Genomic DNA, 22,970 nt, shown 5'->3' with positions numbered 1-22,970 from the left:
GATCCTCAAACAACAGGGAGGCATCAACACCTGTCTATTATGAGATGCATTTCATTACAACGAAAGCAGCGACAGAACGGCAGCCTATATACATATCAACAAATGCTTAAAAAAAAAAAACATTCATCAGCTTTTCCCCACCCTCATAATTATAGCTTTACATGTCATAAAAGTTCAACATGTGTCGAGGGTGGGTGTGTGTGTGTGTGTGTGTGTGTGTGTGTGTGTGTGTGTGTGTGTGTGTGAGCTTTTTACCCTTCACATACTTTAAATGTCACTTCTTATTTATGGTATTGACGACTACTATAATGTATCTTTTGAAAGAATTGTGGTTTTGTTATCATCAACTCCTGCTTTTGGCTGAAAGGTGAAACAAAAAGCGAAAAAAACACTAAAAACAAAACGGCAAAACAAGAAAAAAAAAACAAGAAAAAAACTAAACGTAAAAAATAAAACAATTTACAGCCTATTTATTAAATAAATTGTCATTTTTACAAACATGTTTACTTATAAATAACAAAAATTATACTGTTTGATGTAACGAAGAAGCAACAATCTAACAAACCAGACAAAAACTAAATAAAACAAAACTGACAGTTTGGCCTGGAATCTAACTCCCAGTTTGTCTGTACAAGTAATTTATAATTGTGTGTCACCTGACACTTGACACTAGCAACAAATTGCCAAGCGTGACAAGAAGAAAGTCTACCCTCCGTCTTAGGTATCATTACTTATTTATAGGACGCTTGTGAATGAGAATGAGACTACGACAGTAAGAGTGAGAGAGAAAGAAGGGCCATAAGATTAAAAAAAATAAACACGAGAAAGAGCGGCTTGACATAAGTTTGACAGGGCTGTCTAAGCAGAAGGATTGTTTACACTATCGAAAACCAAAGTGAAAAGCTAGCATTCCCACGCTGCATTTACCTAGCTACTACGCTAGGCCACAAAGTTTTGTCTGACACACAGGGCCTTCGGAGCGTGACGCAAGCAGTGGGACATCCTTGCGAGAGATGTTTTCATTGGCCGGGCTGCAAAAGCCACATGGTGCCCTTGCCAAATGCCAGTCAGCTGCTTTTTTTGGCTGATGATGATCACAGCCGCGGAGTGATTCTGAGACAAGACTGAATCCTCATAGTGAGATTAACTCCTGTGAAAAGTCTGCATTTCTGTAGTTAAAATGTATACAGTAATATTTAATTGGCATTCAACAGTGGACCAATTTATTTTGAATCAAGTTTAAATGCTTTAAAAAAAAAAATATCTAAATAATAATATTAATTACTTCAATAGGATTTCATATAACAAAAATTAAGTTTTTTTTACTGTTTTTATTATTTTTAACAAGTCAAACTAATTTAAATTAAATATAAAAACACAAAAAAAAATTCCACCCCAAATTACAATCCTGACATTAATTACTTACCCTCATGCCATTCCAACCCCACATGTTTTTCGTTCATATATCTGACCCTGCACAGTGTAAAGATATGTTCATTTACTTAAACCAAAAATATCTTAATGTGTGTTCCACAACAAAGGTCTTATACGGGTCTACAAAGTTTTTGGGCGAACTGTCCTTCTAAAAAGTGAAAGACGAACTTTGACAAACAAAAATGTTGCCAACAAAAATAACCTTAGGCTCTAAACTTACATTGCCAACGTTCTACCAGCACTTGTTATCACAAAACTAATTTCCTATTACTGATGCTGCGATGACAACTACAGAAGAAGGTGAAGGTAGAAAGCAAGGCAAGGCATCAAGCGAACAAACTGCATCGCAAGAAATAGGTTGGTTACCTCGCTGGTTGTGGGAAGGGCTTTTTACGACCAGGTCATATGTCCAACTCGCATGAGAAGCAGTTATGGTGACCCTTTGATCTAAGCGACATGCATAAAATGCGCCTCCCGAGGCTAACCAAGCCCGAACTTTGTTGATGATGCATACAAAGGCCTCTAGAAATATGTTACTGATGGAAGCTATCTTCATATTAGAAGCCAGAAACATTCTTTGGTTGTAAATATCTTTTATTTTTACTGCTAACATGCACAAGTCAGTCACGGGCCACTTTTAGACTACAGCGGCCCAATATGGATAGCAGGTGCTGGACCAGGAAAAGTGCCAAAGGAGAGAGCATAAACAAATGAAACAAAGACCACCCTGGTGACTGTGTCAACTGTGTCCATAAGACACCGAGATTCAGATTCAGCGATACAGGTCTTTGTGCTTATTGGGTCACTTTTGTTTTATAAACAAACAGGATTACGGTTTTCAGGATTCAAGGCTGATTTTTCAATCCATCAAATCGTTAATGCCGCATACAGGCCTGGAGATATTTTAAGGCCGATGTGTGTTAATCCTTGGTAGATTTTCGAAGCAAAAGATCTAAAATACCCTGAATCCGGTTTATCTTCATCAGAATCTTTTGGCTTAGCTGAATATAGGATCCATCTTTTCAGGAAGCATTTTTGGCACCTGAAGCGGGCTCATAGGGGTTCTCAAAGTACTGTTGATACTTTGGTTGTTCGTTGGTCTATTTCAGGATCTCGCAAGTCAATGTGCCAAAGGAGGAGTGCCTGGCCTTTTCGCCCTGTGCTTAAAACAACACTCGGTAAGCTGCCTCGTCTTAGAGAACTGTGGGAGTGAGAGACCACCGTGCATCTTTTAGCTACTTGCGTTTAGCAGAACAAGTTAAGACCAAGACTCGGTGCAAAAGCAAGCTTCAAAGTGCAGCTTACGTTTCATGACATGTCTTTGCTTCTTCGGGAACCCAAAACCGCCATTCCTCTGTTTATAATTAAGGAAAGCAAATTAGCCCGCGTCATGTGCTGAACAGAGGGCGCTCCTTCACGTTAGCTTCTAAGTACTCAGTCGCTGCACCTGCTAACTCATAAACCAAAAGCTCTGACCTTCCTCAAGCCACAATCATTAAAAACGGAAAAAGACTAGTTTAGTCTAGTTTTTGTTTTGTTTTTTGTAGATGTCATGTAGTAAACAATTTGATTCAAGATTTTGTAATTGTCATGTAGCTAAAACTTTCAAATTAATCTAGATTTAGTTTTATTTTGTTTGTTTTGGGGGGTTGTAGATGTTACGTAGGCAAAAAAAAAGTGCTACAAAATGAGGTTAGCTAAGAAGTAGCACTCAAAGGAGTCAACAAGAGAAAATTAATGTACATGCTAGTTTGCGAAAAGAACTACAACAGATGTTAGAATTTTATAGTGTTCATTTACACACTTGGTTTCCATTTAACAAAATTTCAGAGTTTGAAATCTATATTAAAATATTAAAAGGAACCTGAGGACATTTGTGACTTCAAGACGTTCTGAGAACAAACAGTACAATGTGCTTCATCAAGCCAGCCACCTGCAAATGCTAAAAACCATGGAAAAACCGCACGTGTGGCTTTAACCGCACACATGCTAATGCACACGAACACAGCAAATGCGCCGAGCCACAGCTGTGTGCTTCATTTATGGCGAATCATAGCACCATCTTTGACATGCTTCGTAGTTCATGACAAAGGACGCATAACTGCGAAATGTAGCTATTGGGTAGTATTAGTGATGTAGAGCATGATCATTCAGAATATGAGCTTTATAAGCACTAATAAATGGTCAATATGTTAATAATATGCATGCTAATAAAAAAAACAGTTAATAGTGAGAATTAGTCCCTGGATGTTAAAGTGTTCCTGGGGTATGCAGGTAGGGTTAATAATTTGCGAAAGACTTGTTGATAAAATCATCACTTGACAGGAATTTATATCAGTACAAGCATAAAATATACAGCAATTAACAAATATTTATAGAAGAATTAGCAGGTACGCCAGAAACTAAATTATATACCCCATGTGTCCGTTTGATTGCATCCCTGAACGAGATCACCAGTCAACAAAGTCACATGCATGACATGATGTTGATATTAACATGGATTCACAAAACCAGAGTAATCTACATGGCCTGATTTGTTCAAGTGGTGTGGTTTATTTTAGTAAACCGTTCTGGTCCTTACCGATTTAAAAGTACTGTGGTGTCTTCGGTTAGACATCCTGCTGACATGTGGGCTTATTATGCCTAAAGCAAGTCTAATTAAAAAGGTCAGCACCAAACAAAAGAAAAACATAATTACCCAGCACCCTTCCCCCCTGGCCGAAGACTAGAACACGCTGATTCAGCCTAACGTGAAGAATTTGAGCAGGCCTCTGCATAACAACATTCTATTAGATGTTTCCATCAACTAGGGATAGGTCAGTGTGGTCAACTAGCTGGTCAAACAAAAAACCAAAACTGACTACTTCACATGCATTTTTTTTAGATTTCATTTAAAGATGCAACCCCTTAAAGATGCTTAGCATGCTAAATGAATGAAACAAACAAACATAAAAAGACGAAATACTTACATATAATGGGGCTTGCTGTGGATTCAGTTTCATGGCACTGGCCACTGCGGAAAAGAAAGAGAGAAGAGACTGTTAGAAACATGACATTTCTAAAAATTAATGTTCAGTGTTTTTCATTTCATTGATTATGTACAAATACAAACTAGCTTCTAAACACACGATGCAGATCAGCTGGGGCTTTTAACAGACAAACCTGTGACCCTAGTAACTATTAGGAGCACATTAGCTTGCCTGCATTCATAATGGTCACCCCCTTCCGGGTCCTTCCATTAAAAAGCTTCAGTAAAAATTTTACAACAGCTAATAAATAACAGGAAATCCATTATTTGCATCTGTTTTCAGGACTCAACAATAGAGATAGCCTGAGGTGTTCACTGATCACCATGTTTCTTTAATGCCTTGCAAATTAAAAAAATAAACAAATAAATCAGATTTTTGTGGCATATTGCACAATGTAGTGAAATTGTGAGGAGATATACGTTTCAGGATGCTATTATTTTCAATAAAGGAAAAGCAGAGAGGAGTTTCTTTCTCATTTCATCCATTTTTGGATGGAATTCTCATATGTCGCAGTGAATTCTCATATGCTATTCACCTAAATAACAAAACCTTTGCAACATATAAGTACTCACAATTGCACAACAATGCACTATACCACAAAAATCGGATTATTTTTCAATAAAGAAAAGCAGAGAGGATTTTTTCCTCACTCCATCCATTTTTGCTCCACGCAAACATAGAAACAGAGGTTCTGGTGCCAGAGTATATGCCACTAGGTGGAATCTTGTGGCTGGCCGCAAAGCACATTGACCACCTGCAAGCTGCAAGAGGGTGTAACGCTTCACCCAGGCATGAGAGGCAAAACCACAGCACTTAACCCACAACACACTGCAAACTCAACCACTATCAGAGAGATTCAGACAACACCCAAATCTCAGCTGATTTAAAAAAAAAAAAAAAAAAAAAAACACTTAGCACAGTAAAATCACGTGACAAAGTGACAAATCATCTCTTTTAATGTGACGGCAGGAGCAGCCCCTAAATACAGAGGGCTGGCAAACAAGTGACATTGGAGTGTTAACACCGCCTCCGCCTTCTGTTCACTAAGGATGATAAACCGCCCCCAGCTATTGTTCCGCTATCTGCCCCGAGTGAGGTATTAGCCTTTAGGAGTCCTTGTGGTTATCTGAGGCCCCACTCCTAACCTGGACACACAGGAACAACACATACACACACACCCAACACAGACATTTTCAAGCACACCACTGCCCTGACTAACATTCTGTTCCTGACTAACCTTCTAAAGTTGGGCTGCAATATATTTCAAAGGAGTTTTCTATTAATATGTTGCTAAAGTAACAATTCGTTACTGTTAGCATAACAATTCCTTTCAGACGAAAACGGTCACTTTTACACATACCAAAACTTTATATCTCTCTTTGCTGAACTCATCACAACGCATTCTGAGACTAATTTGTTTTGTAAAGGATACATTCAATGCGGTCTAAAAGATAAATAAAATGACACATCCTTGCACAAATAAAGTTGCCTACCTTGTTGAACGACCTTCATGGCGAAAATGTGGATAGTCTCTGTGAGCTCACTAGGTTTTATGGAACAGAGAACAGAATTTCAGTTCTCTTTAAAAAAGAAAGCAGAAATCAGACTGAAAACCACTAACAGAATAACAGTTAGGTTTTTGAGGAAGCTTTAAAGATTACAAAATCAAATCATTTTTTATGCATTTTAATTGATGAGGCAATTTCTAAATGGACTGCCCTATCCAACATGGTGGATAAGTTGAATAAGCATATTTTCCTCAATGCTGCGAAGTACCAATACCAGTTATATCAAACTAAAAATACTGCACAATATTTCTTTTAACTATAGTTAATATTATTTAGGCATTAGCTTAGCAATATGCTAACTTCAGTTTTGATTTAAACTCCACTCAGTATAGTCTCTGTTTTTGTGCTCAAATAAGAGTCATTAGCTTGGCAACATACCTGGAATCAACTGAGCATTATAGCCAAAGTCTTCTGCCCTTTATGATAAGGCCATGTAAATGCTACACACAAGTGAGTATTAACTCAGTCAGTATGCAGTATACAGACAGTAGACGATGAGGTGGCATACTAGGTTTTGGAAGAGAGCTTAGGTGTTAAACTAGACAACTGACTAATCTCTTCTTCTCTGCTAATACGATGCCAGGCTACTTTACTTGAACCCCTCTACGACTCCTGTGTCGATGGAATTCCCAGAATACCTTTGCCCTCCCTATTCTGCAGGAAGAGATCAGACATCCCACCTGCTGCTTTTTCCACTCATGCTGATTCACCAAGTACCCCTGCCCCAAAACCAACACCAACCATTTAGCCAGCTGATCCACTTCCAAATCTCAGCTAATCAGCTAGATCTACGGTGGAGAGAGAGGTGATGACCTATCCTAAGCCAGACGGCACTGTGGATGCTGAGAACCTGGCTAAGCGTGGAGAAGAGGGCAGTCATGTAGGGGGCATGCTGTTACAAAGATTGACGCGAAGTGGTCGGGCATGCATAAAACCTGAACGTAGCTTTGATATGAGGCCTCCTAGATGGACCTACTGAACCAGCACACTGCAGAGTCAGCAAGCCAGTGGTTACCCTCAACAGATTCATGTCTAGAGGCTAGAGAGAGGGCCGCAGTTTGTGTGCCTTGGCCTGCATTCTGGCACCGCTGAAACTCAAGCACCACATTTGGGCTTTTTTGAGAACCCATAAACCCCCACAAAAGCCCCACTATCCTACACATGCGAGACAGGCAGTAACAGACAGGAAGTAGGAATCTAAAACAAGGACAACATATTGACAGCAAGTCAGGGGTGGGCGGCAGGGTGGGGACAGGGCTGGACATTATGAGAGGGGTCACAGCCTCTTACTTCAGGCGAGTTCTCTTGTTCTTTTAGCTGAATAAAAAGGCTACTGTTGAAGCTCAACAGGATGGGGTAAACGGATAATCAGCTGGTTCTAATTATAACCACTAATTTCATCCTCTTGAGCTAAGCCCACTCACTATATCTAACACAATAGATGCACACAAGACTAAACACAACACTTACAAAACAAAAATGAAACACAGATGGTCTCAGAAGTGAAATTTTTTATTACACCAAATATTTATTTTGAATCATAAAGTGCAAACTGTTGAAACATTACTAAAGCAATATTTTGCTTGATTTTGTGGTCTTGAGTATTCTTATGTATACTCCTGGACAAGAGATTTTATTCCATTCCTAGTTAAATAAAGATGGCTGATATACACACATACAAAACACAATCGCATGCTTAGAAGCACTGTCAACAGCATTCCAAACCAACAAGGTGGCGATGTAGCATCAATCGTAAAGCCATGTTGGCAAATCAGAAGCCTGAAGAAGTTTCCAGTAAGCGGAGATAACAGCGCAGGCTCCAATGTCACAAACGAAAAACTAAGGTTTCGTTGTCTACATGATAACACTGCAACTGGAGCTTTTGAAAATCTTCACCCTGGCAGGAGTTTTCAAAATTGTTCGGTTTCAGTGATCTAGTGCTGCATTTGCGTGTGTACAAATGGCCAAACCGCATAGAAAAATCAGCAGTTTTGAAAATAACAGCGTTTGTGTGAACAGGGCTCTAGTTCTTGGTTTAGGGTAGGGGTGCCCAATCCTTTTTCATCTAGCTCCATTCCTAATTAAACACCTAAACTAGCTAATCAATGACTTCAGATTTACTAGAAACTGCCAGACAAGAAAGTTGGAGCTGGTTGGAGTTAAAATATGCAGGACATTGGGCCTCCAGGAACAGGATTAGACACCCTTGACTTCTCAAGACCACAGTCAACTGACTCTCAGCCACAGTACAAAGTTCCTCTGCATTTCAAATTAATGCTGCAATACAGTATTATCTCTATTAAAATGCATTCAGTTGGTAGACTGGTTATTGGATACAAGGTCTCAACCATGGGGATTAGACCCATGTCAAATTGCAATGAAATGTTTTGCAGAAATCCTTTAGGTTATGAAAACTAAACTAAAGGTCTTCCTAACTTGCCGCTTAGAGGGTTTGGGATTCTCAGGGTCTTGCAGGGTTTGGTCTTGATTCCCACTTTGGTCCAAACTAGCTTGAGTCAAAAATTAGGCCATGGCCCAAACCAGAACCATTTTGACTGTTAGGAGGAATTATGTTTGTCTTGAAATATGTACATATGAAGGAGGACAGTGTTTACCCTTCAAGTTATTGGGTTTCATAAGCAACTTGATCTTAGTAACTTCAAGATCAAAGGTGCATATGAAACAATATATATGAAAAAATAACTTGAAGGTAAATGATGGAAGGTCTAGACCCGGTGCTGTGAGTCTTGTCAAGACCCAGACACATAGATCAAGACCTCTCCTCCACACAATAGCTCCTAAACATCTTTGTGGTACCAGAATGGAGGTTGACATGGGCTACTCTTCTTGCTCATATATCACAATTCACACAGTAAACATCTCTAGTTACGCAGACTATATTTTTGTAAACATCATAATTACACCTCATATTTTTGGATTAGAGTGCTCCCAAAAGAGAAGAGGAAAAGCAAGGAAGCACTACTCTAGCTCAAATACAGTTTAGAGTACAAAATGTTGATGTGCAAATCATGTACATTTGAGTGGGAATGTTGAGGGGGGGAAGCACAAGGTTCATCGGCTTAGAGACCACAGTCGTTCTGGAATCACGGTCGACATTTGTTTTATGAGCAGCGGTGAAAATGTGGTTTTGTCGTTTGTCGACATGGAAGAAACGACAGCATTCCCAAACAAAGGGTCATCAAGTTCAAACCAAGAGAGGGGGCAATGTTCTGAGTCACTGCTTTGACTGCAGCAGAGCAAAGTCACAGTGGAGGGGATGAGAACAGGTCCATGTGATTATATGAAAAAGGGCCTGAGGAAACAAACCAAAGTCAACAATCTCATGTTTAATTTGAATATGAATAATGATTTTGAATAAGCCCAAAAACACAACTGATATAGAAATGATAAAAAAAACTGTGCCTAGACAACATATCTACTCTTTTTAATAAATGTACTCTTGGCACATTAACAAGACACTGAAAAACTGTAGAGCTAGCGCAAAGCAAGAATCTTACACTAAAAATTTCATATCAACATGTATAAACTTGCATATAAGCCATTGTTCACCTCTGGAGTGTCCTTGTATGCTCTAAGGGGCATGAGAAATTAAATTTCCTCTGTCAGGCCCCAGTAGAAGCCAAGTTGGCCTCAACTGGCAGCCAGGGCCAGACACCTGTTTGTTTAGTCTGAGTCAACACAGCCCGGCCTCTCAGAATCCTGTGTCCCCTTCACCTCATAGCTATAAGCTTTCAAAAGTCCAAATAAAACACTGTAATCAACTACAGAATTCATTCAATATTGCTGAAAATAACCGGACTGCACAATTGTTATGAAATGTAAAGCATGCAGTGTATTTTTCCCTATCGCTTCTTTATAATTCTAGAATTCTTAACTAAATATTATCCAGAGTGGCGGAGAAAACCAACAGCCCACAGCTTAAAAACTTCCTGAATGATCCAGTCGCAAAAGATAATAAGGAAATAGCATATGGACAGCCGCAACAAAAGGTTCTTCCTGGTCTATCTGTGCTGTGATAAGCATAGACGTCTGGAAGCAAGTGAGAGGTTTCAATAGGATTACAGGATAAGGCGATTTAGCCTGCGTCTCATTCATCATGTCTAGTTGCCGTCAACGCCTAAAGTGTGAAACATAGAACAAATATTGTTATTTCCCTTTCTGTCAATTTTGTCCCCCACGGAAATTGCAGGAGCCACTCAACTCTGTTCAGAATAGCACACCACCATACCATTCATGACTTTATGGCAGGGGTGTCCATTTCGGCTCCCAAAGGGCAACCTTCCTGCAGAGTTTAGCACAAACACACCTGCCTGGAAGTTTATAGTAATCCTGAACACCTTGATTAGCAGGTTCAGGTGTGTTTATGGCTAGAGCTAAACTTTACTGGAAGGTGGCCTTCCAGGAGAAGGGACACTAAGGACGGCTGTATGCAAGTATGCTGCATGTGACAAGTACTGGTTTTGGTCATTTTCCCGCACATAATACAATTGCACAAGTTTGCAAAGAATAAAACGTTAACTGCATAATGCATACAGCTTCAAATGGCATTTAAAAAAATATTCAAAATATAATACTCGGTATGCAGTAAGTCAGCACTTCATTCCGAACATAGCCAAGGGTTTTCATTTGAATGGCTACAACAGGCACAGAGAACTAGCAGTTTAAATGTGCATGCCAGAGTCATGCTGAAGGAATGCATGAACAATCCGCGCAACAGGGCCTTGCGTTAATTTGCGGGAGCTTGCCGAAATGGCAGGGGTGTCAATCTCAAGGCCTGTGAAAGATGCCAGAGTTGCACCGCATTTGTGTTGAAGGGTTGAGAGGGCCCTCTTGCCCCTGTGACATGAACAGGATGTAGCATGTGTTGCTCTCCCTGTGGAACATCCCCTTGGGAAATTTGGATAGGCTTTGTAGTGCAAACAAGTCAAGCTTTTCTCCATTCAGAGAGAAAAGACACAACCCACAGAAAATAACATGAACTAACCATCTGACTTGCGCATTGAAAGAAACATGGTTTATGTAACCTTTACCTTTTCCAATAAGATCTGCGCTCCAGAGGCACCATGAAAACAAAAAAAACACCACATTTTATAATAAAAATGCTCATGACACTCATGCGTTGCCATAGTAAAGTCCTGTATCAACCATTACAAATACTTGTGGTGGTGAAGCTCAAGTAACTCTAACCCCTATTTAAGAGGATATTTAGTCTTTGCAGAACACACACCGCAACACAGAGCACACACACTGCCAAGAGAGCGACTACTTCAGGGTTTTGATGTCGTTGTTTACCAAGCTCATGGTGGTCAGTATTTTCAAACAAGCACAAAAATAAAGCTGTAGATGGAGTTACAGTACTATGAACCAGACGCGACTTCTAAAAATATAGAAATACCATGTTGCTATTTCAAGCAAGAAAAATTAGAACAGTTTTTTTAGGATATTTATTAGTAACTATCAGCAAATTAAAATGTGTTAAATGTTCCAAGCTCCGCACCTTCATGTTTGAGTAAAACATAATGGAAAGTGTGGGCCCAAAATTGAACATCTAAACTAAAATGTGTATAAATTAAATAGTTAAATGTAGATTTTATGTAGATTAGAAAAAACAAAAACAAAAAAACACGCCACTTTATGTAACGTACCTTTAGTTAAATATTATGTAATATATTATATAACAATTTTATAATTCACATTATAAAATCGCACATCTCTCAGCAGACAGTTGTCGTACATCCGAAGTCTCCATGCCAACTAACAAACAAAACCAGCTCAGGCATATCAGTGAGAGTGAGACAGGCCGCAAGCTAACACCACACTTCTGTGTAACCGGAGAACGAGACGTTCCCAAGAATTAGCGAAACACTGGCCAGTCCGAAGGGAAAATATTATGGTTTCCAGCAAAGATTTCTAACAAACACAACTGCTGACAACGATAGATAAGAGCAGAACGAATACAAAATAAAAGCTTTTGAAAATGACAACATATTTAAGATTCTGTCAGAGGTTATGCACAGCCTCTCAGGTTTAGTTAAAACAAAAGATCATCGGCTTTGGCTTGTGTGCAACGCGTGTGCGGACGGAATCTTGGGAGGAGGATTTCCATGGAGTTTGAAGTTTAACTGGTGGATTGATTTACGGCCCCCCTGCACGGGTCAGTGCAAGAGCGACTGGCCTCCCACTAAACAAAAAGCCACACCAAAGAGACGAGATGGAAATCAAGCAGCCAAAATGGTGAACTTACAACTGGAGGGCTGTGGTTGTGTTGAGATGGTAAACCTTTTTCAAAAAAAAATAGAGAGATTTGCATTTGTACTAAAAATATTCCTAAAAAAGATATAAACATGTATCAGTTATTGGCTAGATTTTAAAAATAACACTTAAACATTGAATATTATCGTTATTTTGAAAAGACATTTAGACACAACAACTAAATACTGAAAATACTAAATATGGAAAGAACAAGATCTGGTTAAATTTTCAGTTTAACTCAGAAACATCATTTGTCTAGCTTAGTTTGGTTTAAATAACATCTGTGCAATCAAAGCGACAATAATCACTACAAGTTAAGTGCCCCCTAGTGAGCAAACAAGCAGATCCCGCAAACTCTTGACATCCAAAAAAAAAAAAAAACGCATTCAATCAGTTGCTCAAAGCAGCAGCCAAACATCCTAAGAAAGCTATTAGCATAAGTCAAATGATGGTCCCTCCTGCAGCTTAAAGCAAAAGTTGAACTTTTCCATTCCCTGTAGAGGTTAGACTCAGTGACTGTTTAACCATCATCCATCTTTGAAAAGTGAAAGCCAAAGCTCGGACTAAAGGCATGCTTCCACCTCTCCAAGGGAAGCTCTCATTAGCTTGATATATAGCGGGCCTGACAAACTCTTTTTATCTGAAAACATTCAACCGTCACTGCTAGCAACTGGCTTTTGACATCCTCCATTCCAGCACGAGATTTCACTTAGCAGCCGCTGACTCTGTGACAGATAGGAAAAGTTTAAAAAGAATACGTTTACCATGGATTCACGTCACTTACGAGACAAAAAAAAATGTCAGTGCCATCCGTATCTCGCTAACTTTTGTGAACTTCGACGATTGCGAGGAAGTAAACAACTAAGAAATTTCAGTTGTATCGCGGAGTTGAAACAGAAAGGTGGGACCTTTGTATGACGAGAAAGAGCTTTTGTGTAGCAACTATCAGCCAATTAAAAGCCAACAATGCGTTTTACCAAGTGCACGAGGTGAGCGTTTAGAGATGGGGCTTAGTACACCATTGTTAGTAAACAGGCCCTGTCTGAACGCACAATAAAGGCACACCAGCACCACCCAAAACTCACAGGGTCAATGAACTTCACTAATACGCAAGCCTCGACATGCAAAAAACAGAACCAACACTGAACTTACAGTTAATTCTATTAGCACCACTCACAAAGATTGTGAGTGATTAATGGACTTAATAACAGACTGACTAAGACGCCGAGTTGCGTGCATTTAAAAATTTCCACAACTCTTCACGGCACATGCCCAGTGAAGGTCCGTGCTGCATGTTTGTATGCAATCTGGCAACTTTTAAGGGAAAGAGCTGCAAACAATTATATCGAACTACCGCAGCATTCTTGTCTGGTGTTCGTGGCTTTTAAAGAGAGCATTCCATTGCTTCCTGCTAGTTTCTCACTGGTGTCTACATTAAGACGAGAATGTTCCCTAGATAGAAATGTACACTGTCAAGATCCTGAGCGAAGGCAAATGTGACATCTGCTGAAATAGCATGAATAGACCTTTCATATCAGGCCAGATATCATAACAGGGGACCATGATAGTCACACATTGTATATTAAGTCTTCTTGAAGGGGTAATATGATGCTATTTTAAAGATCATTATTTTGTGTATTTGGTGTAACAGAATAAGTTGACATGTTTTTTTTTAATACTGTATATTGTAGTTCCTCTTTGCCCGCCTCCCTCAAATGTTTCTACAAAGCCCCTCCTCCCAACAAGTGCAGTCTGCTCTGATTGGCCAGCTGACACAGTGCATTGTGATTGGCCGAACACAACAAGCGCGTGTTGAAAACTAACAACCTTTACCGTAACCGCAAGCTAAAGTTAATGACTAAATATAAAGACGGTTAATAATGTCCTTAGTTTTACCATAAGGTCCAGCCTGAAAGGGGAACAGAATCGCATGACAGATAGTGACGGTGCTTAAACGTATTTGCAGTACAAAAGTCACGATTAAGAAAACTGGCTCCACTGTGATCACTCCAACAGATCAGAGTCATTTAATTCTCTAATAATCTTGTGAAATGCAGCTAGGGCAGATGTGAAAGATGTGAAATACAGTTGAATCACTTTCAATAATCATTTAATTGTGCTTTAGTTAACATCTACTGTATGCGCACGGAAAAAAGCAGCCAGCAGAGTTTTTGGGAATTCTTCTTTTGTGTTTGGCGAACTATACCTTCAATATAGTAAGAAAGTCACATATTAAGAAAAACATGGGCAACTATTCTTACCACTGGTGTGAATTTCAAACTTAAGTAGAAAAATTCCTTATTTATTAGCAGCAGACATCGATTCATCATATTCCCTTATCTTTAGAGCTCAACCAGAAAGACTCAGAGAGCAGAGAGCTTAATTTGACAAACCTCTGACAGGTTGATTCCACAAGGGGGATGTGACCCACAGAAGATCCTGGACAGGCTGTTAAAATGCAAAACTAAGCCGTGCCTTCCGCTTCCTTGCCATACCCAGAGGAAGACAAAGCGCAGAGGTCTGCTTTATCAATCTAACGTGACTGAAGCATTGATTCAATGACTTAATCATTGGTTTCCCATACTGCTTAATATGCATTTTGTGACCTAAAAACACTAGAATGGGCTACAGGGTCCTGCATATCCAAATATTTTACATTTTCTAACAAATTCTTGAAGTGACTTGAAGCATCTGAATTTCAAGTCATGACATCAGGGTAATATTTACAATGCAATATCAAGCTAAGCTAAGCAAAGTCCACCATATGTCAATATTTGTCCATTGCATTATACGATGCACAGGTGTACTATTTTACATATAAAGACATTTCAGTGAATCCTGTTTTCATACAACGACCACTGTAAAATGGATTCTGCAATCTAAAGTGTGAAATGCAGTTTGATGCAGGTTATGTCAAAACCTAAAAAGCGACATTTGCACAATTTTGGATTGTAGACTTCATGGAAGTGCTGCAGTTGCCTCCCTCAAAATTGTTGCAAAACAGAATAAGAATTTCGTGAAAGTTTAAGTGTTTTCACAATAAAGCATAACCCCTTTAATAGTTTGAATGCAGCCCAGAATCTTTCATTCTAATGTGTGAACATCTAGAGATGAAAAACTGAAGCTTTGTACATTTACATCATGGCAGACCGATCAAAGGGCATTTGAATGAGTATTTTGGCTTCCCAGGAGGAAGTGGCCTGATACATTGTAAGTCAAGAGGACCATAAAACAAGCCTTATTAAAGGCAATTTTCAACACATATTCTGCAAGATAAAGGAGATAAAATCTTCCCAGATCCAAACCCACACCCAAAGACTAAATATAGTCATATTACGGTAAGAATTCTCTGCTGAGCACATTCCAGTCAGCTGAGGACAATGTTGAAAATCTTGGGGAGATTAAACCAGTGGATGAAAAAAAAAAAATTTCAATCTTGTCTTCATTAAAATACTTCAAACTCAAACATGGGCATTTTGACTGATGACAATGAACAAAGAAATGGCCACTCACTCAACGCTTGTTTCAAAGACAAAAAAAGGCAATAAAAACCTGTAAAGACTGACAATCTTTCCAATCTCATTTATTATACAGAATCTGAACTTTGAAGTCAGATGCTACATGAATAACCAGGCCGTCTGTTCTATTTAACAAGTTCATCATCTACTAAGAACATTTTACTTGATAATCAAAAAAAGAAAAGTCCTGGATTTTCCTATCACCATCTCGATAACCATAAACGTTCCCAGTAGGCACTGCCTTTCAAATTCGCGATAATCTCTCCAGTCACCATAACTGACTGTATAGATGAGCCAGAAACTAGCGGCAATGGCAGCGACAGCCTGCAAAGTGCTCGAGTCCTCACAGGAAACTGGCCAGACGCACATTACCATTAAAACTGCAGATGTGTGCTCTTACAAAGAGGTGTATGTTTGCATGAAGAACACTAGGCCCTGCCTGCGCAAGAGGTTACCGACGGACACATCCAGCCGCACAGCTGATGACCCAGTTTCAATGTAGACACCTGAGGCCTATTGTTCCAGTGCGTACAGCTGGCTGTCAACAAATAACAGAGGGAATGAAGCACAGAGATATTTCTACAGCACTGGACTGGTCAATGGGAAACCTAGCAGTTCAAGTATCTTTTAAAGAGCTTTTTTTTTTCCATTAACTTGAATTAAATTAAAGAGTTCAATGTTGGTAATGTTTTTGAAGGGGTGCATTACCTATAGCCAAATTCTGAGCAATATATAATTGTGCAGATTTTAATCGGCCACTTTGAGCATATATATTGGTATTGGCAAATATTCCAGCGATAGGGCACCGATATTAACTTTTTTTAACAGAACTTATATACCTTTTTCCCAGAGAAAATGAGCGCAGAGAAAAGCTGTGCTTCCTGCATAAACATGCATAAACATTTTTATTGTTGAATACCCTGCTTCCATTTCATATTTTTGTCACATCATTATAAAAGTGTTTTATCACCCCTTTTTCTTAAATATACACATGCATGTGCGTATACTTGTATATATGTATATATGTATATACACATATACACACATACACACACACACACACACATAATAAATATACACAGTACACATTATGTAAACAAACTTTTATTCTGAACGAGATTAATCGCAATTAATCATTTGACAGCACTTTTTTTTTTTATTTGTAATTCTGCAAAACTGAACTTGCATTGACAACCACAGGGTAGATAACAGATATGACGTCACACAGAAAGGGAAGAGTCAGGTCATTGGCAGGGGTACAACAACAAAGAGCAGAGCCTCGCTAATAGACTTGAAAGTACTTACACACATGCCGTCTAAAAGGAAACACGGTGCACTTCCTGCACATGTCAGGCATCCTCAGGTCTACACTAATGAGGCACTTTCAATCTTTGGTTACAGCTGACAGGCCCACTAGTTTTTCTTTTTCTGAGAAATTACATAATGCCTTTACTGTAGAGCAACAGCAAGTCTCTTGTTTAGACTCTTTCGGGCATGGTGAACTGTGGCAAGGACTTTTACTCACAAGTGTCTTCCTAAAGCTAAATTTTAATCATGTTACATTCGTGGAGACAAAAACCCGAATCTCAATATTTTGTTTAATACACAAAAACCATTGCACGGCAAAATTTGAGGGCCAAGCAATCTGTGTGGTTTTCCACAGCGCTGCAAAAGAATCTGGACAAAACACTTTCTGAAATGTGAGTGTTTCTTTCCATAAACAAACTACTAGGACATACTTCTGCTGACTGCTAAAACCAAATCAATCAAACTGACCATGTTCTTCATTGTTCAAAACTGAAACGGCACGCTGTACATGCGATTCAGCAGTAACAAGCAGCTCTTCCGTGAGCGAAAAACAAAATAGCTGGCATTTCTGGGCAATCGATGGATGTTCATGAGAACGGTCTTGTTTGAGAGCTACTTCTAACCAGTTGAATATAAAAGGCTGGAGTTTCCTCAAGTATGTGCTGAATCAGAGAACATGGCCGCAGTTTCTGTCTGCCTGGCCGCTTTTATTAAAAAAGCAAGAGGCCCAGGAGACTCATGTGATATCCGTCACTGACGGAGACACTCGGTAGAACTGGAAAAGCACTTCTAGAGTCTCCAAGTGCTCAATACTCCAAGCTGACTATACTGGAATAGACCGGGTTTATATTCGATTTCTATTGATTCCACATCAGCACAATCCTTCGCATGTCTGGAAAACATTGAAACCTACAGCCTCCATTGGGAGAATTGGGCTTCCTGGGATCTGCGTAACCATGGAGCTCTTTGATTACTAAAAGGTGGCGAATGGGACTCTCTTGACCCGTTTCTCCCAGTACAACTCGGTACAGATCATTTTCCCTTTATTTGCCTAAACGCAGCTTTTTTTCCTTGGTCTTAAGGAGTGTTCAGAGTTCAATACAAATTAAAATATAACTCTGAAAGATTGGCTTTACGTTAGTTCGATTCTTCTGTACTGGTTTCAAAATGTACTATTTTGTGGCTATAGTGGTTATTTTTTTCATGTTTTACTACCTGACCCCATCTACCTCTATTAAAACTATTTTAAACTGAGTGAATAAGCGTAGCTTGTTTGAACTTTCTATTCATCAAAGAACCCTGAAATACCGCACAACCATTTTCACCGTAAATAATAATAAGAGGTGGTTCTTGCACACCGAATAAGCATATTAGTATGATTTCGAGAAGCATCGTGTGACACAGAAAACTAGATGTGCAATGTGCACTTTTGTATTGTTTATTCAAATAAGCAATGCCTTGGTGAGCATACTTCCTTCAAAATCACACACAAAGTGCGCTAAACGTCTGAACATAGAGTACATAGCATAAGCAGCTGCAACAACATACGAGCGCAGATATTGTATGTCATCCCATAGGCCAATGCTGACTGGAGGGCAAAGTATAGTAAGAGCCGCTAGAGGCTCTTAAGATATTCAGTTCTAATACGCAGATCCTGAAAGTGAAAATTAATCACAAAACAAAGCTTATATACCGCCATGCACAAAGCAGACAAATGAGCCAAGCTGAAAAACTAAGCTAATCATGCCTTTTTTTGGTCAAAGATGACCACCAACACAGATTAGACAATAAGCGCAATCTTTCCTAAACGTTCAATCCCCCAAGAATTCGAATCGGTCGACTCAGTACTGATCTCGACAGAAAACATCTACCAGAAAGAAGCTAAAACGGCATTCTCTGTAATGAGATACAGATGAACCCTCTTGGATTTCTTCTGGCAGCGGTTTCGTCTCTATAATCGGACACTTTCACTGTTTGACAACTGCATTTGGAGAAAGGCTCAGGCCCGGAATTCGGATCAACAATAAAAACTTGAACTTCCATTATTAGCCACTATTATTTCTGTATTGAAGTTTTCATATGTGCTTCATTAAGGTGGCAAATACCTTGAGAGTACTGAGGAAATTAAAAAATCTGCAAGGATATTAGATTTTTAGATCTGGCCAGCGAAACGCAAGATTTCCATAAACAAAGCTGTTAACGGCGACGGGTGCAAAAGCGCGACATACAGAAAACTGAAGCAAAAATCAATTGAGAACCACTGCTTAAATAAATAATAGAGGCCAGAAACGACAGACAACCAAATACAAAACACACCCCGGGAATTCCAAAGCTTCTAGACGCAAGAACAACAATCTAGGACTGTAAGGTCTGGGGAACACACGCACAAAAAAAAAAGCATATTTCAAATAACAAAATGCGAGGCAGAATCTTAATGATTACTAACAGTCAACTCCGTCTTTGTATTCGATTCTGCCATTTTCACAGGCTATGGTTTCCTTCAGACTCAGAAGCAACTAATGACACAGTCAGGTCATATAATCTGACAAGATAAATTCTTTACATTCTACCGATCCGAAGAGGAAGGGCTCAGGTGAAATGCAAACGCCTTCTGTATCTATCAGGTCACCAAATGATTAGAATAACAGCAGGGGTTCAAACCAGGCTATTGATATTGAACATATGGCTGAGGTGATTTCAGATCAAAGGCGTGTTTGTCAATGTTTTTTGTCTTATTATAAAGGTTCTTTTATTCAAGAGCAGAAACGAGAGACGCAAAAAAAGTTTACGGAACTATTTGAACAATTAAACATGTAATAAAATAACTAATAAAAATATAAATTAAAAAAATAAGCGTTGCAATTCAATTATAAATGATAAAAGCTGATCAATGTGTTTTGGAACATGATAGTTTTGTAGTTGTTCTGAAAGCACCAGCTGGTTAGACCATCTTAAGGTCAAGCTAGTTTTTGGGACGTGGTGAACTGAATTTAAAATGCAGTAATATGTTTTGATTAATAAAAATACATTATATATATAGTGTGACGAAACGTAACATTTTGACTATTTACTGCCAGAACACTAAACAACATGCTGACTTCTAGAAATACAAATAATAATAAATATAATTTATAGCAACAACAATTATTATATTACATGGAAATACACTTGTTAAGCAAATACATTTTTCCTTAATTATAAATAAAAGTGTTGCAAATATGACATGCGGCATCCAGTTAAAGACCAGCTCGGATCCCCAGAATCCTCACATGTTTCACACAGTTATGTGTGAATCTACCAGCAGGGGTTAATATCTGTTTGCTCTTAAGTTATCGCGACTCGAGCGCGACATCTAAAACATAACCTGCACCCAAAGCAGAAATTCTCACACCAGGTGTGCCGGTAACATCACACTGCAATGACTTCACGTCAAATCTTTTAGGAAACCCAAGGCTCTCTTACCTCGAACGCCGCGGTGCTCAAAGCGTGCTTCTCTCGTTCGCTCTCATTCCCTTTAAACGCTCACAAAACACCGTCCAACATCGTCTCCCGGGGACTGTTTGGCTGCTAACCGCGAACGCGCCGAGCTGTCCTTCTATTCCAATGAACGTCGCGAGACTAACTACTTTGTTACGCTCCGGCGTTTGACTGGAGTAAAAAAAAGCGTTCTAAAACGTACCTAAACGCGCCCCTTGTTGCAATTTTGGAACTTTTATTCGGCGCCGCGGGTTTTGACGAATGTAAAACGTTCTCAGAATGGAGAGACGCAAATCACTTGTTACACTGTAGCAACTTCTATTCTTCTAGTCCGCATGTCTCATAGGGCGGGACCAGCAGTTAGTTGGAGCGGTGAGGTGTCTCTCTTACAAGCCCTGGCCCCGTCTGTCGCATGCTTGACCGTTTATTCATTCAACGAGCTTGAATAGGACATTTGTTTCAACTTATTTCTCGCTCTTGAACGGGATGTTAACGCGTTTGTTTTTCTAATGATATTAGGGCGCTGTTTAATTTACGTGACGATAGTTGTGTTTTAGGCTGTTATGTGGATCTATGTAAGCTTTTGTTTGTTTTATACATTTTTTTGATATACTTTTAAGCGACGACTGTCTTAAGAAGCCGTGCTGCCAGTACGAGTTTTGTCTAAGGTTTCAAATTGAAACGCATCCAATGGCCAAAGAAAAGTTATAAAATGAATACGACTGACCTCGTGTGGACAGGGTAAATATTACAACTGGGTTGAATTCTAATCTATAGCTGTTCGTCCCCGTTAAAGGAATAGAAAAATTGAAATATTGTCACCATTTACTGACCCTCAATTTCTTTGTTCTGCCGAACACACACACACAAAAAAAAATATTATTATTATTATTTTTTTATTTATTTTTTTACCAGGCTGTTTTAGGTCACCATTGACGGGCATAGTAGGGAAAAATACTACTGAAGTTATTAGTGACCAAAAACTGCCTGGTTACAAGGCAGTTTTTATATGTATTTCTATGTTTGTCTGTATTTCTGTCTTTGCTTTTCTATACTGTCTATGTATATCTATCTATCTATCTATCTATCTATCTATCTATCTATCTATCTATCTGTCTGTCTGTCTGTCTGTCTGTCTGTGTGTGTGTGTGTATATATATATATATATATATATATATATATATATATATATATATATATATATATATATATGTATGTATGTATGTATGTGTGTATATGTATGTATACCAAACCTGCTACTGCAGTTCCAGTGTATTCTTTTAGTTATATAGATCTACTAATTCCCCCTCTCTATTTGTGCTCTTATTTTCTCTCAGTGCTGCAGCCAAGATGAAAGCTGTAGAAAATGCCCAAGAGTCTCTTCTGGTTTCACTGCTACCACGTGTCCGTTGTCTATCAAGGGCTGAGGTGCTTTCTTTGGGTTTTGAATGAATCGAGACTCCGTCTTTCTTTCTCTTACTCTCTTTATCTCTCTCTCTCTAGGGTTTGTCTCGGGTTAAATAAATAAGAGCGCACGAGGAACGCTGGCTCCGGTTCCTGTCATGCTGGGCTGCTCCAGAACACACTGATCTCGGCGACTTGCTGCCCAGCACAGACTCACAATATGACATGTTTGTGAACTTGTGGTGTTGGCAAGATAGTAAAAAAACAAAAAAAACAGTATATTTTTTCTGAATTTTGCTTGATATAGAATTTCAGCTTAAATGCCTATTTAGAAAAACGTTATGTAAGACAAAGCAATTTCTGAGATGCATTTATAAATGTAAATGGTGCTTATAGCTGTTCACTAACTAAAGCAAATGTTCATAAAGAAGGCAAATTCACATAAATTATGATCAATTATAGTGTTAGTGTTATAGTGACTTTTATAAGTCAAATTTCTTAATATTTGTCGTCTTGAAAATTACCTCTGAGGACTTCAGTATTCATTATTGTACACTCATTCTGTTTTGTTTATCGTAAGGTGCCTTTTCTTTGAGGAAATAAAAAATAAATATTGCCTACATGTTCATTTACTTGCTGAGCAGTCGTGTGAATTTTTCAGTGCAACATTTGAGCTTAACCAGTCCTGCAACAGAGTAACAGGAGAACAAATGATTCTCCCAGAAGGCGGTGTGATTCTGCAGACATGGTTCGACTTTGTTAAGCAGAAAAAGTACTTAAAATTCTCAATTTGTTGTCTCGGGATTATGCTGATACAAGGGCGCGTAAGCCACAATGTTAAAAAAGGGTGAGAAAACTTATACATTATTCATAGTTGTTCCCCATTGTTCTAATTTCCATGGCTTTGAACATAATTTCAGATTAATCAAGTGGATTCATTAGTTTAATAAGGTTTGGGA

At 38.9% G+C, this 22,970-nt stretch overlaps 1 protein-coding gene and 1 long non-coding RNA gene across 8 annotated transcripts in view; one reads left to right on the top strand and one right to left on the bottom strand.

The window, feature by feature from the left end:
• The window catches only part of akap13 (A-kinase anchoring protein 13), a 75,400-nt gene extending 54,670 nt beyond the window's left edge, over positions 1–20,730 (bottom strand). For 5 of the 7 annotated variants that reach the window (XM_043228255.1, XM_043228254.1, XM_043228259.1 and 2 more), the window contains exons 1-2: positions 5,957–6,007; positions 4,404–4,447 (exon numbers count right to left, since the gene is read on the bottom strand). In XM_043228255.1, coding sequence (XP_043084190.1) covers positions 4,404–4,447; positions 5,957–5,975 — 63 coding nt within the window. In that variant the 5' untranslated portion in view covers positions 5,976–6,007. Of the gene's footprint in view, positions 1–4,403; positions 4,448–5,956; positions 6,020–20,592 lie in introns of those variants that run through there. The other 2 variants (XM_043228256.1, XM_043228253.1) reach the window with 2 other exon arrangements.
• Positions 20,731–21,013: 283 nt separating this feature from the next.
• On the top strand, positions 21,014–22,569 carry LOC122330902. The gene is made up of 3 exons (XR_006248094.1): positions 21,014–21,348; positions 21,945–22,035; positions 22,111–22,569. It is a non-coding gene; the product is annotated as an uncharacterized LOC122330902 (long non-coding RNA).
• The last annotated feature ends 401 nt before the right edge of the window (positions 22,570–22,970 follow it).

The sequence above is a fragment of the Puntigrus tetrazona genome, chromosome 25, assembly GCF_018831695.1.
Source record: "Puntigrus tetrazona isolate hp1 chromosome 25, ASM1883169v1, whole genome shotgun sequence".
In the NCBI taxonomy this organism is placed as follows: Eukaryota; Metazoa; Chordata; class Actinopteri; order Cypriniformes; family Cyprinidae; genus Puntigrus; species Puntigrus tetrazona.
The sequence above is the reverse complement of the archived record's forward strand: the minus strand, read 5'-3'. Positions and strand labels throughout refer to the sequence as shown.